The sequence below is a fragment of the Canis lupus genome, chromosome 2 (assembly GCF_003254725.2).
Source record: "Canis lupus dingo isolate Sandy chromosome 2, ASM325472v2, whole genome shotgun sequence".
Classification (NCBI taxonomy): domain Eukaryota; kingdom Metazoa; phylum Chordata; class Mammalia; order Carnivora; family Canidae; genus Canis; species Canis lupus.
In genome coordinates this window covers 81,036,976-81,050,074 of record NC_064244.1, presented here as the reverse complement: position 1 = coordinate 81,050,074, position 13,099 = coordinate 81,036,976, and the positions used below count along the sequence as shown (strand labels likewise).

Sequence of the window (13,099 nt, the reverse complement as noted above, 5' to 3'; positions counted from 1 at the left end):
AAAGTCTCCCTGACGCTGAATCCAAGTGGCAAGTGCTACACATTCATGCTTGTGCTGCTGTTTTCTTGTTACGGAATCAAGGGAAAATTGCGTGTCTCTACCAAAAGTGGAAAGAGAGAGGAAGAGTTCCATGTACTTCAAGAAATATGGGAAAGTGCATGTTCCTTTGTGGGAGAACCTTCCTTTAAAAAAAAATTTTTTTTTCTATTTATTCGAGAGACACACAGAGGCAGAGATACAGGTAGAGGGAGAAGCAGGCTCCCTGCGGGGAGCCCAGGACCTGGGGATCATGCCCTGAGCCACCCAGGTGCCACGGAAGCACCTTCTTATCTGCTTATTATGCAAAGTGTGTCTAAGCCAAAGAATACAACCTAAAAGTCCCTAAGAAACAAACCACAGTGAGCCCAGTACAGCCCATCTCACTCATTCCACCCAGGGAGGCTCGGAGCAATCTTTCTTTTGTTGCGTTTTGCCGATTATCCCAGAAAAGGCAAAAGAATGGAGGGATCCCCAGCATCTCCTCTCATGTGGTGTGAGGTCCGTTTCCTCCCCTTAGCGTGGTGTGGGTGTTTCACCCTCTGGGTAGTTTCCTTTCCTGGCTGGGAGCACCACCAGCATTTGGTGTTACTGGTCAGCTTTCCGCTGGGCATTTGGGGTTCCAGTTAACAGGGGTAGGGGGTCTGAGGCAGCCCTGTGGGCCTCTACAACTGGGTCAGTTTTCGCATTATTGGAAGGGTGAGGAAGACGTTTTTTTGGAGGGGTGCTGGCAAGGCCATGATGGATGGTGGCTGAACCACAGTGCCTGCTAAGAGGCAGGGCTTCTCGCCCACAGACAGGAAAGTGACCTGTGAACAGTTTTAGACACTTGGGGCTGGGGGGAGGGAAGTAGTTCGCGTCCCCTGGTTGTTGGAGAGCCCTATGCCCGTGACCTAGAAATTCCCAGAGCTCCAGCCTGGGCCCGTGGGAACCGTAGGTTACAGAGCCAGGCCTGGGTGTGTGCTGCCTGGAAGGGGAGGCTGGGGACATTGCGAGGGGGTGTGAGTTCTCACCTGGCTATGTAGCCTCAGTTCCCCATGTCTCCACTGCGAGGAGTGGGGGTGGGGACCAGACCGGCTTCTTGGGGTTGCAGGGAGATAATTAGTCCCTCTAAAGAGCATCATAATCCCCAGATCAAAGGGGGCTGGGAGCTGCAAACTCATTTTACAGCGAGCACCGCCAGCCCCTGGAGCACCCACTGCAGCAGGCAGGTTGATGTGTGCGCAGGCAAGGTGCCACCTCCTGCCGGGCTTGGCCCCCCACCCACTCCGGGGTCCAGTCCTGGCTGTGGCAGAGGGGCATTCAGAAGCATCTCTGAGCGTGGACGGGGTGGGACTTACCGATGCCTCATTTTATGGATGAGGAAACAGGCTCGGGAAGTGAGATGCAGACACAGGCCCCCCAGCAGATGACAGTGTCCTGGGGGGAGGTGGAGCACGTGGGTGAACGCGCTCCCCGCACAGTGAACGCGCTCAGCATTACATCCCCTTAGAGGACGTCTGGTCACACAGCACAGATGAGCTTGGAAATGTCCCACTCTTTCTGCCCTCTCCTGGCCGCTTATTGGGACTTCAGCTGTTCCGCAGCGCTGTCGCGGGGAGGGGGCGGGGGGTGTCAGAAGAGCCGAGACTATGCAAATCGGGGTGCCGGGCCGCCGCTCCCCGCACCCCCCCCGCCCCCCGGCGCTGTCGCTCTGGGCTTTCGGGGACCTGGGAGCAGCCGGTCCCTTCCGACCTCTGCGCCACTGGCCGCTTTTCTGAGCCGCGGTCGGTCCAGAAGTGGTCGCGTCGGGGATGCGCCCGGCGTCCCGGAACCGGGCCACGGAGCGCTCGCCGGGGCCGTGGGGCGAGTCCGGGCGCCGCGAAGGGGCCGGGGGCGGGGCCGGGGCGGGGCCGGGGGCGGGGCCGGGGGCGGGGCCGGGGGAGAGTCCGGGCGCCTACGAGGGGGCGGGGGCGGGGCCGTGGCTGGGGAGGGGGCGGGGCCGTGGGGCGAGTCTGGGCACCGCCGAGAGGCCGGGGTCGGGGCTGTGGCGCGAGTCTGGGCACCGCCGAGGGGCGGGGCTGGGGCGGGGCCGGGGGCGGGGCCGGGGCCGTGGGGCGAATCCGGGCGCCGCCGAGGGGGCGGGGGCGGGGCCGTGGCTGGGGAGGGGGCGGGGCCGTGGGGCGAGTCCGGGCGCCGCCGAGGGGGGCGTGGCCGGGGGCGGGGCCGGGGCGGAGAGGGGGGCGTGGCCGGGGCCGTGGAGCGAATCCGGGCGCCTCCGAGGGGCGGGGGCGGGGCCGTTGCTGGGGAAGGGGCGGGGCCGGGGCCGTGGGGCGAATCCGGGCGCGCCGAGGGGGCGGGGCCGGGGGCGGGGCCGGGGGCGGGGCCGGGGCGGGGGCGGGGCCGTGGGGCGAGTCCGGGCGCCGCCGAGGGGCGGGGCCGGGGCCGGGGCCGGGGCCCGGGCCGGGGCGGGGCGGGAGCCGGGGGCGGGGCGCGCGGCCCTCTCCAGCCCGGAAGGAGCGGGAGGCGGAGCCCGGGAGTGCGAGTCGTTCCCACGTGAGCGGCCGGCGGCGGAGTCCTCGCGTGCGGCGGCGGCGGGCGGCGGGCGGCGGGACGGGAGCCTGGTCCGGCGCGCGGCGGCGCTGGGCTGCGCCCGGATGCGGCGTTGGCCCCGGCGGCCGTGAGCGCGGCGCCTCCGTGGGAGCTGCCCCCCCCCCGGCGGCATGCGGGCGGCCGACTCGGGCACCTGGGAGCGCGTCCGCCAGCTCGCGGCGCACGGCGAGCCGGAGCCGTCCTGCGGGGCGGGGGCCGGGCCGGGGCGCCCCCCGGGGCCCGCAGCCTGCGAACCGGGCGCGGATGGCGACGGCGGCCGGCCGGGTAGGTGCGCGCGGGGCGCGGAGGGCGGCGGGGCCGAGGCCGGGGAGGCGGGGGCCGGGCACGCGGGGGCGCTCGGGGCCGGGATCGCGAGCGCGGGTGGCGAAGTTCGCGCCGCGCCCCGGGGTCGCGGGGTTCGTTCCTGGGCACCGCGCGGGCTTTCGGGGCCCCCCGCCCCCCGGGCGAGCCGCAGGGGGCGGCCGAGGCCACGCCTGCCGTGGGATCCCGGGGCCCCGAGACCTCGGCCGGGCGGCGCGGCGCGGGGGCCGGGGGGAGGCGGGGCGCCGTGTGGCCGCACCTGTAGCGCACCTGGCCGCCGGCTGCCCCCGGGGGCGCAGTGATGGGGCCGCGCGCTGGGGCTGAGCGCGAGGGTCCCTGTGTCGTGGGCTCGTCTGCCGCAGGCCGCGGACCGCGTTTTAACGTTGAAAATGTTGCGAGCGGGTGCGCCCCGGCCAGTCTGTCCCGGCCCCAGCTGCGCCCCGCCCCCCGCAAGTGACATCCTGGGGAGGGGGGAGGGGGAGGGGGGAGGGGGAGGGGGCTGCCCTCAGGACCCCCAGCATCCCCTTGACCCTAGGAGGAAAGCTAGACGGAAGATGACTACCGGCTCCCAAGAAGCGTCTGTCATCATCAGTTTGAAGTTTGAACACTTTTTTCCAGGAAAAATGGGGGACGGGGGTGGGGGGGGGAGTCCAATGGGATTGTTCATTAGATCTTGAGTACCTATTATGTTCCAGTAACTTACGTGCCGCGCCTCCTTAAAATTTTATCACAGTTCTGGGAGGGAAGTTGTGTTATCTTCATGAAGATAAGGATAGAAAATGCCAGAGTTTCAGCAGCTTGCCCAAGGTCCCTCAATTTCAGATTTTCTCCGTCAGTTGACACGGGAATGCCTCTCCCAGACAGCAGGCTTAACCAGCTGGGAAACACCAGGCTTATTTACCTAATAATTATTTCTTTCCTATGAGAAAAAGCCAGCAGCAAGGCCCCCTAATTCCAGGCTGCCTGCATTGGTCTCCCAAGGAGACGGGATCCTGAGGATCACAGTCGTAGCCACGGGAGCTGGGACCACCAACCCGTTGGCTGTGATTAGCCGAGCTGCCGCCGATGTCCTGGAGCCACTGAAGTCTTGGGTCACCAAGTGTCTAGAAATGGGACACGGACCCCTTGGCCCTGGGGCTGGGCCTGCTGGAGACAGTCCTGCTTGCTCCCCGGCTGCACAGAGCAGTTAGAGCCCAAGACATCTTTGGTGTAAAACAGAGCAGGTGCGGAGAGCGAGCAAATAGGAGGGCCTGGCAGGTTGCTTAATGTTTGTGAGACTCAGTTTACCCATCCAAAGAGTGCTCGTAATGACTAATGTCCGCTAACATTCTGATCGTTCAAAAGCTGGTGTCTGCAGATCACCTCGTTCGTTCATCGTCGATGTTCAATAAAAGTTAGCAGCCTCGCTTGTGGGGCACCTGTCCGTGACCCTGTTGACCCAGTGTCCCATTAGGATGTGATGCTGTCTGTTCCATCTCCGCCCTCCTGACCTGTGTCAGGATGAGATTTGTCTTGTCTGTAAAGTACCCCAGTGACCCAAGGCTGACTGTTGTGCCAGCGGGGGTTGTTATTATGTAAACATGTCGGAGATGGCTGGGTGGAGAGAGATCTGTTTACTTCGTGTCTACATAGACTCCCATTTGTGTATTCATAATAACAATATCCTAATGACATGGTGTAGCTGAGAAACGCCTGTCTCCAAGGTCTTGGGGGTGGTGGTTATTCCGATGGCCCTGGTGGGATCCCTTTAGGGCAGAGAGCAGTGGAGATCTCATAATTTACAGATGGCATCCCTGGCGTGAATCAGGATCAAGCCGGCAGCTAAACCAGAAAGTTTTGCATCCTCTCTCTTCCACCACCCACCCTTCATCCCCTGGTTCTTAAAGATCAGATGCAGCTTCTGAGAACTTTCACGGTGGCTGGGCACTGAGGTCGGCCTGTCATGGTCGTGGTTTCTCAAACCTTTGGCTGTTATCAGGGGTTTTCCTCTGGGAAGCCAATGAGAGCTCTTCAAGCAGAAATTATTGTTGAAATAAACATTTCAGCCAGGCTGTGAGGTGACTCGTCCCAGCATCTCAGCACATCGGCCCCCCAGCGGGGTGCGATGTTCAGTTGAAGGAGCTCAACGGTGCCCTGTTGGATGGCAGAGTCTGGGGATTGGCACTCTCAGAGGTGTGGGCAAGGGGGAAGCGAGAGGGGACGCTGGCTTGGCAGGATGGAAGGCTGGACACCTTGACATTGCTCATGGAGGGTATCCTGACATCCGCAGGGTGACAGGCTCTGTGCTGGTGACAGCTCCGGCCTCCAGGGTGGGGCCCCTTCCCAGAGAGGTGGCCGTTCTCCATGCACAGGCTAAGGACCAGAGCTGGAGATGCAGAAATGAGATGTGTTCAGTCTGCACCTGGTCCTGCCTCAAATCTCTGTGTGACCTTGAGATACTCAGGCACTCCGTTTACTGGTGGCACCGTGGGAATAACTCCACCTGAGGGGAGGTCATCCAGAACCACCACCACCCCCCAGAGTAAACCAGGTGCTCCCTGAGAGTTCTTAGACTGCGATGTGACTTACTCCTTCTCTGGTGGTCTGTTCATTCAGTCACATTTCTTGAGCAGCTACTCCTGCCAGGCCGTTGTGGCTGCCAGGGATGTGTAGTAGCAAAGGGGGCATCTGCAGCCCCTGTTTCCATGGAGCTTCTATCTGTGGGAGGAGATTTCTAGCAGGCAAGTACACACAAGATGTGTCAGGAGATGGCAAGTGCTATGCAGAAAAGTAAAGCCAAGTGAGGGGGGCGCCTGGGTGGCTCCGTCCGCTGAGTGTCTGCCTTTGGCTCAGGTCACGACCCCATGGTCCTAAGATCGAGCCCCACATCTGACTCCCTGCTCAGCGGTGAGCCTGCTTCTCCCTCTCCTCCCTGCTCGTGCTCTATCTCTGTCCCTTTCTTAAATCTTTAAAAAAAAAAAAAAAAAGCCAAGCAAGAGATTAGCATGATGGCAGCGGGTGCCAGTGAGTATTGGGGTAGCGGGGTCAGAGTGAATGACGTGAGCCGCCCGGGTGCTGAGTCCCTAAGGCTAGAGAGAGTGCTGCTGATCAGCTGAAGCCACCAAGTCATTGTTTAAAAGTTGTTGGTAAGTTAGAGACTGGGCACTCTATCTGTCCCCGTCCTCCCCAGGCTTGCAGGCCTGGTTCACGTGCCTCCTTATTAAGCTTTTCTCGTAACCCCGGCTTGTAACATCCCAGGACCTCATGGAGCCTCTTCCAGCCTCCACCTTTTTCTTAGCTATTTAGGTTCTGATCTCCTCTAGCTCCTCCCCACCCCCCAAGCCGAGGCCACCAGGCCCTTGTGGATCTGTGTCCTGGTTCCTTGTGCTGAGCTGTACCATCCCAGGGGCCAGGCATGGTGCTCACCAAATGGGATGCTTTGTCTTAATCAGTCCTCCAGGGACCCCAGCGGGGAGGTGCCGTTGCCAGTCCCATCCACAGATGAAGGAGCTAGTCTCAGGAAAGTTTAGTAACTTGCCCAAGATCCCACAGCTGGTAGGTATCACAGCCAGGACTTGACTTTGTGGTCCCAGATTGTAGACCCCAAAGCACTGTGGAAAGCCCTCGTACTGATCTCTAAAAAAGTAGACTCACACGAAGTTTCTGGTCTGTTTTCTCTTTAAATTTTTATCTTTAAAAAGAGGGGGCGGGGGTTGTCCTCTCCTTGACATTCCTTGTTTTAAGCAAGTCAAGCATTTGCTTATCTGTGTGCCTTCAGCAATTTCAGCAATTGGTTGGGCTCATGTTCTCCCTTCTATAAAGGGTTTCTGCTGGGTTGAGAGTGAGATTAAATCTCCCCGCTGGAACTGGGGACACTCTTAGAAAGCCAGCCATGAGGTGGGCCTCGTGTGGGCATCCTTGGCCACCTGCGTGGGTCGGAGACAGCTGGGGCTTGGCTGTCCTGGCCAACCGGGAGTGAAAGCCGCTGCTCTTGAAAACAATTCCGACTGGCTTCCCTAGGGAGCTCTCCTGGGGCGCAGCACCCTCGTCCCATGTGACTGCTCAGAGACGGGTTGAACATTCCTCTGCCCGGGCAGCAAGTACGGGGCTCCAGCTTTGGAATCAAATGCACCCTGGTTCTGCTTACGAGCTTGTGTCCCCAAGCAAGTTATTTGACGCCCCAATCCTCAGTTTACCCACCTATAAAGGGGGATCGCGTTACCCACTTCAGAGTTCTTGGACAGGAATGCGTCTGGTTAGGGCGCTACCCGGGCCATGAGAGGGAGGAGGGTTTCCATTTATCCATTTATCCAATCGATGGGGTGTACGTGTGTGTGTGTGTGTGTGTGTGTGTGTGTGTGTGTGTAAAATGTTTTAAGTTCTTTGAAGTATGGGGATTTGATGAGATTGGCTGATTCTGCAGGACCCGTAGCGTAATTGGCCTTCAGGATAATCAGGAAATTTCCATAGTCGTCGTTACGCATGGTTTGTGTTCTTCCTAATACTCTAACTGGGTGAAGAGGAGGGTTCGCTAGGACCCTCCAGCCTCTTTGAGGGAAGAGTTCACTTCCCTGGTAATCATTTCAAGAGTCCCTTGAGTGCACGGTTCAAGGAAAACTGCAAACGTGAGCTTAGACCCGGCCCCTCTCCCCACCCCACAGCCAGTTGACAGACGTGGAGTCAGTCATGGTGTTTACACGGCCCACGGCCCCGGGTCATTGGGGCTGGCCGAGCAGCACTGTGGGGATGCCGTGTTGGCTGTGAGTCACTAAGGGCCATAAACACTCCAGAGAGGGCGGCAAGCCGTGTTTACAAGGTGCGGGTGTGCGTGTGCACACCCGCGTGTGTAGTTACTGTCTTTGTGGACTTACCCCCCACAAATGCATTTCATGTCGAGTGTGTCAGGTGAGCGCCCGCCCAGGAGGGGGAAAGTCCGGCCTGACTCCTGTCCCAAAGGACCACCCCTCTGTGCCCCTGGGGGCAGCCCCCGAGGAGGTGGGGACTCAGCGCTTTCTCTCTGCTGCTTGGCCGCCTTCAGGGGAAGCCGTTGGAAGACTCTGGCCACTCCCCAGAGCCCCTGCCAAGTGGCGTCAGCCGCGAAGGTGCTGCCGCAGCCCCAGACTTACAAGAAATGAACAGCCAGAGAGGTAGGACAGGTGCACGTCCGGCCCCGAGCTGGGGGGGCGGTCTCAGGGGTGACGACCCACCCGCACGCACCCTCCGCCCATGTGCCGGGCCTTGGGGACTGCTTCGGGGAGCGCCCAGCACCCGGGGGCCCACCTGCAGGTGCGGACAGCCTCCTCCCTCGTCGCCCCTGGACCTGGGGGCGGGCTCGGGCGCCCAGCTAGTTGGGGCTGTAACTATCACAGGCGCGGAGCGTGTTCGGGACCTTTAATTGTGCAGAAGCCCCGAAAGCCCTCCCTGGGGGCCCGGAGAGTGGAACAGCAGCTACTAGTTCCCGTGCCTCCTGCCCGGACGGCGCGGCTCTGGCTCGCCGGCGCCCTGCAAACTCGGAGCCCCGTGCTCCTAGGCACGGAGGAACGGGCACTTGGGGTGGGGAAGGTCCTTTCATGCTGAAGCAGCAAAGCCCAAGAGCCGCCCACCACCAGGGCTTTGTTACCTGCCCTCCTGCTGGCTTCTCCTCCTGTGGGACAGCCGGCCCCTCCCCACCTTGAAGGTGACACTGTTGGGGCTTGAAGCAGTGACCCAGAGTGTCGTAGGTAGTGGCTCCAGGATGCCCTGCCATCTGCCCCAGGACCTTTGCTTCTCCCTGTGGTTTCCATCATCAGCTGACAATTCCCTGAGGGCCACCAGGGCAGCGGGTGGTGGCGCTGGGGCTCACGGGACTCTCCCTGGTGGCATCTCTGACACTCCCACTTCCAGTCAGCCAGAGGCAGTTGGGAGGGAGGGCCTCGGGGCCCGGAGCTGCTGGGTCGGCTCCGGGACACAGCCCCGCCCGTGTGCCCCAGCCAGAATCCAAAGAGGCCCGACCTGGGCAGAGTCCTGGCAGGGAGCTTGCAGCAGGAACAGCGTCCGTTCCCAGCCCGCACAGGGTGAGGGAACAGGCCCAGCGTGGGGAAGGGACCGAACTGCAAGATGTCACGTGGTTTCCGGGGCCAGATGCAGAGACTCACAGATCCCCGCGGGATCCTGGCCTAGTGGGGAATTTCCTCTTAACCCCCTTCCCTGATTCCTCCTGACTGGGGAGCGGGGCTTGCAGCCTGGGGCCCGCGGTGCTCCGGGATGCCTGCCAGGGTCCGGATCCTCAGGCTCCCCCTCTCTTCTGCCTGGAGGTCCGGGGAGGGGCCCGGGACTCTGTATTTTTATCGAGTGCCCTGGGTGATTTTGATGCAGAGGTTCCACGGACCTGACTTTGAGAAGCTCTTTGCCCTCTGCCATTCTGGCGTTGGGTTAATGTTAGAGCAAACGAGGAGGCCCCGTAGTCCGCTTTACCCCCTGCGTCCCGACCTGATCCTTAGCAGCGCGTCTCCCTTTCCAGGCAAGCCCCCCTCCCGTCTCCTGCCTGGGCACACGCATTCTCCGGATCCATTAGAAGGGGAGGCCTATGCCTGGCTGTCTTGTGCACCCTCAAGAGTGCCCAGGGGTGAGAGAGCAACTGAGCAAGGCTCTGTCTTTGCCCAGATCCACCTACCGCACGCCCCACGCTACCACCAGCATGCCCGGGCCTTTCCCTCAGCCACTGTCCTATCAACCCTGAGCACCTGGGGGGAGCCAGGCACTGGGCAGGGCGCGGAGCAGATGGCGGGGATGCTCGGGGGAGCACTCTTGGCCTGTGGTTGGTTCCTCCCAAGCCGGCTGCTGGGGCCTGCCCCGCCGGCCCAGGTCGCACACCCTCCCTGCCCCCCACCTGGGTCCGCCGTGTTCCGTCATGCTTCCCCGGATCTGAGTCCCGGGGGTCAGGGGACTCAAATATAGGTTCTGAGGCCGCCTCCAAGGTGGACTCAGTAGGTCCAGAGTGGAGTTCAGACCTTGCACTTTTTTTTTTTTTCTAGTAAAATCTGCATAACAGAAAATGACCATTTTAGCCATTTTTAGGTGTGCAGTCCAGTGGCATTACATGCATTCACGGCACGTGCAACCATCACCACCATCCGTCTCCAGCACGGTGGCACCGCCCCATCCTGTGCCTGTACCCGCCGAGCAATGACTCCCCGCCCCAGCCCCTGGGGACCCGCCGTCCTGCTTTGTGTTTATGCGTTTGCCTAATGTGGGTACTTGATACAGTAGCCACAGGACCCTGCACTCCTCCCAGTCTCCCGACAGACTGTCCATCCCTGTCCCCACGCTGGGGGTCCGGGAGCCACTTGCGGAGATCCCCCGTCCCCGGGACTTTGGCTCCAGTGTTCTTTCGATGCCTTCCCTGAAACCATGACCACCTCACACGTGTTCTGGGAAGCCCTGGGGAAGAAATAAATTCAGTCACCTTTGCTCTGTGATTAAGTCCAGTACATTGTTCACGCTCTGCCACCGTGATGCGTGAACCATACCTTTTTGTGTGTGGTTGGTTTCGTGTGGTGTCGCTTCCTTTGAAGGGGAATTGCTGGGGCTTTTACGAGTTTGTTTTCCACAGCATGTTTGTGATTATGAAGCTGACTGCTAAGGACTGCTCCTTGCCCTGGGGAATCTAGCACCGGCAGCCGACCAGAAGGAAGGAGAACCATCCTCTGGGGCTCTGGGGCAGACGAGGCTGCTGCCCCTGCCAAACTGGAGCCCCTCCTCCCCCCGGCAGGTACAGGGGGTCTTCAGGTGTGGGGTGGGAATGTCACTCTTGTGGCATCTTTTCTTTCTCTTGCACGCTGGGAGAGATAGGGGAGGAACCCCTTCTTTATAGAAGGGAAAACAGAAGCAAGTGCAATAGGATCTCTCCAGGCCAGAGCAGTTTGATAACTCTTTGCAAAGAGGGAAGCGTCCTAGGTCTATATGTCTGTCCCATAGGGTAGCCACTGGATTTGAAACGTAGCTGGTATGACTTAGGAACTGAATTTAAAATTTTACCTCGTTGAAAAAGGCTCCATCCATGTGGCTAGTGGCTACTAGGTGGTGGGTGGGTGGTGCAGGTGGCCCTGAGTTAGGGCAGGAGGTGTTCCTGTGGCCCTGGCACAGCTCACGAAGCCTGAGAAATGCGTTTTCCCACTGTGCTGCTCTGAGGCCGCCCTGCTTGCTCCTCCGTCCGGCCCCTGGACCGCCTGCGTCGGGATCCCTCGGAGCTTATTGTGGTTTCTAAGCTCCTGGGCCCCCTCGCAGACCTGGACAGCCCAGAACCTGGGGATGGGCCCACCAATCTGCGTTGGAAACAAGTTCCCTCCAACGTGACTCTGACCCTCTCTGAAGGGTGAGGACCAGGCCTCCAGCATCTTCCATCTTGACTTCCATGGGTCTTCCCAGCCCCCAGTGACCCATCAGCACCCACGTGCCTTTGCCCCTTCCCCACCCCCCTATTCCCCCCCTCCCCCACCATAACCACGTGCTCCAGGCCCCGGGGTCCTCGAGATAAGGTGCCAGGACCAGTGACATCAGCCTCACCTGAGAACTTGTTAGTGATGCAAATTCTCAGCCCAGCCCCGAGCTGCAGAATCAGAAACTGCAGAAACTGTGGGCCTTACCTGGCCGCCTGGGGGGGATACTGATGCGGATACGGGACTGCTCTAGGAGGCCCCTGCTACCTAAATCTCCCCCCCAAGCCCCCGTTCCGTCCTCCCTTCCCTCGCCTGCCCCATCACCTCCCTCTGTACCGAGTCCCACTTTCTCACCGACTGCCCAGAGCTGCCAAGACCTTTCTAAACCCAAAGACCACAGGGTGTGTGGCCACATGATGCGTCTGTCTTTGGGGGTCCTGGCCCTCCCCGAGGGGTGGCCTTAATGGGGACATCCCAGGGGAGGCCAGCAGAGCAGCGGCGTGCCCGTCCCCCGGTGTCCCAGGTGGTGGCCACTGCTCACCCTGGGCCAGAATCTCAGAAGAGCAGAGAACCAGATGGGCCCATTTCCCAGGGGGTGCCTGGGACCCCTCTTGGGGACGGGGCTGTGAGCTCCTCCCAACCCCGTGTCCAGGGGCTCAGAGGAGGTGGGCACAGCTCACAACCGTGCTCAGCAGACAGCGCGGATGCGCTTCACCTCCTCCCGGGGTGCAGAGAGAGCAGGGGGGGTGGGGGCCAGAACGTTCTCCTGGCCATGCTGCTCACCCGCTGTGGGACCCCCCTTCCTCAGCACACACACGCCTACGCCTCCGTTTCCCTGTTTCATGAAATGCGATTCATGCACCCCCCGCAGTCTTGTCCCTCTGGGATGCTGGTGGGGGCAGCCCTGTGCCTCAGGTGACCAACTCATCCTGGGTTGCCAGAACTTTCCTGGTTTCAGTGCTGGAAGTCCCACACCATGACACCCCCACCACCACCAGGCCCCGGGCAAACCCGGGCAGTCGGTACTCCCTCGGCACCCCAGCGGGTCCTGGGACACTCAGCCGTGCCGGCCACGCACAGCTGTTGCTGCTGTATGGCAAGCGACCCCCGCACCCCAGCCCTGCACCCCCGGCAATAAGGTGTCACCTGCCTGGCCTCTGACCCGTCTACCTTCACTGGTCTTCTGGCCCTGCTCTCTCCCAGTTCATCCACATCTCTGGACTGATGGTCAGGCTGGTCGGGCTGACCCACAACTCAGATTCCAACTGAGCACCTTTTTAAAATCACATCTGCTGGTTTTTTTTAATTTTTATTTTTTGCTTAATTACTCCCTGGATAAATGTCATCTGATGGACGGGGTACGTGGGGCTGACAGGTTCCTACCGCCGGGGTGCTTGCACTCCAGACAAGGGTTTTCCTGTCTAGCACCCTTAACCTGACCCAGAAGGATGGGCTCCCTCAGCCTCACCCCGGATCTGCCAAGGCTCATCCACTGGCAGGTGTGCAGTACCCGCTCCGGCCTGGGTTTCGTGCTGGGGACCACGGACATCTTGACGACCTGCCTCTGGCTCCTGCTGAGGAGCTCAGCGTCTCCTCACTGTCCGCCGAGCCAGCCAGCTCACCACTCCCACCCGTCACCTTCTCCTTATTCTGTCCCCACCCCACACTGGCTCCAGCTGGCACCCTGTCCCGGGCCCCTGGCCCTTCTGCAAAGCCTTTCTCGTGGACGCCGCTGCCTCTGCTTAGCCCTTGCATTGCCACGGGCATTTGTCATC

The 13,099-nt window shown here is 60.8% G+C and overlaps 1 protein-coding gene across 9 annotated transcripts in view; it reads left to right on the top strand.

Annotated features, from left to right (window-relative positions):
• The window catches only part of KAZN (kazrin, periplakin interacting protein), a 1,011,580-nt gene that overhangs the window by 862,875 nt on the left and 135,606 nt on the right, over positions 1 to 13,099 (top strand). Inside the window, exon 1 of one of the 9 annotated variants that reach the window (XM_025447959.3) lies at positions 2,522 to 2,571. The exons of 5 other annotated variants lie outside the window; for them this stretch is intronic. Coding sequence is in view for 2 of the 4 variants with exons in the window: in XM_025447956.3 (XP_025303741.3) it covers positions 2,739 to 2,892 (154 nt within the window). In the remaining 2 variants the exon portion in view is untranslated. Of the gene's footprint in view, positions 1 to 2,521; positions 2,572 to 2,736; positions 2,893 to 7,830; positions 8,055 to 10,002; positions 10,658 to 13,099 lie in introns of those variants that run through there. 3 more of the 9 variants (XM_025447956.3, XM_025447957.3, XM_035713966.2) reach the window with 3 other exon arrangements.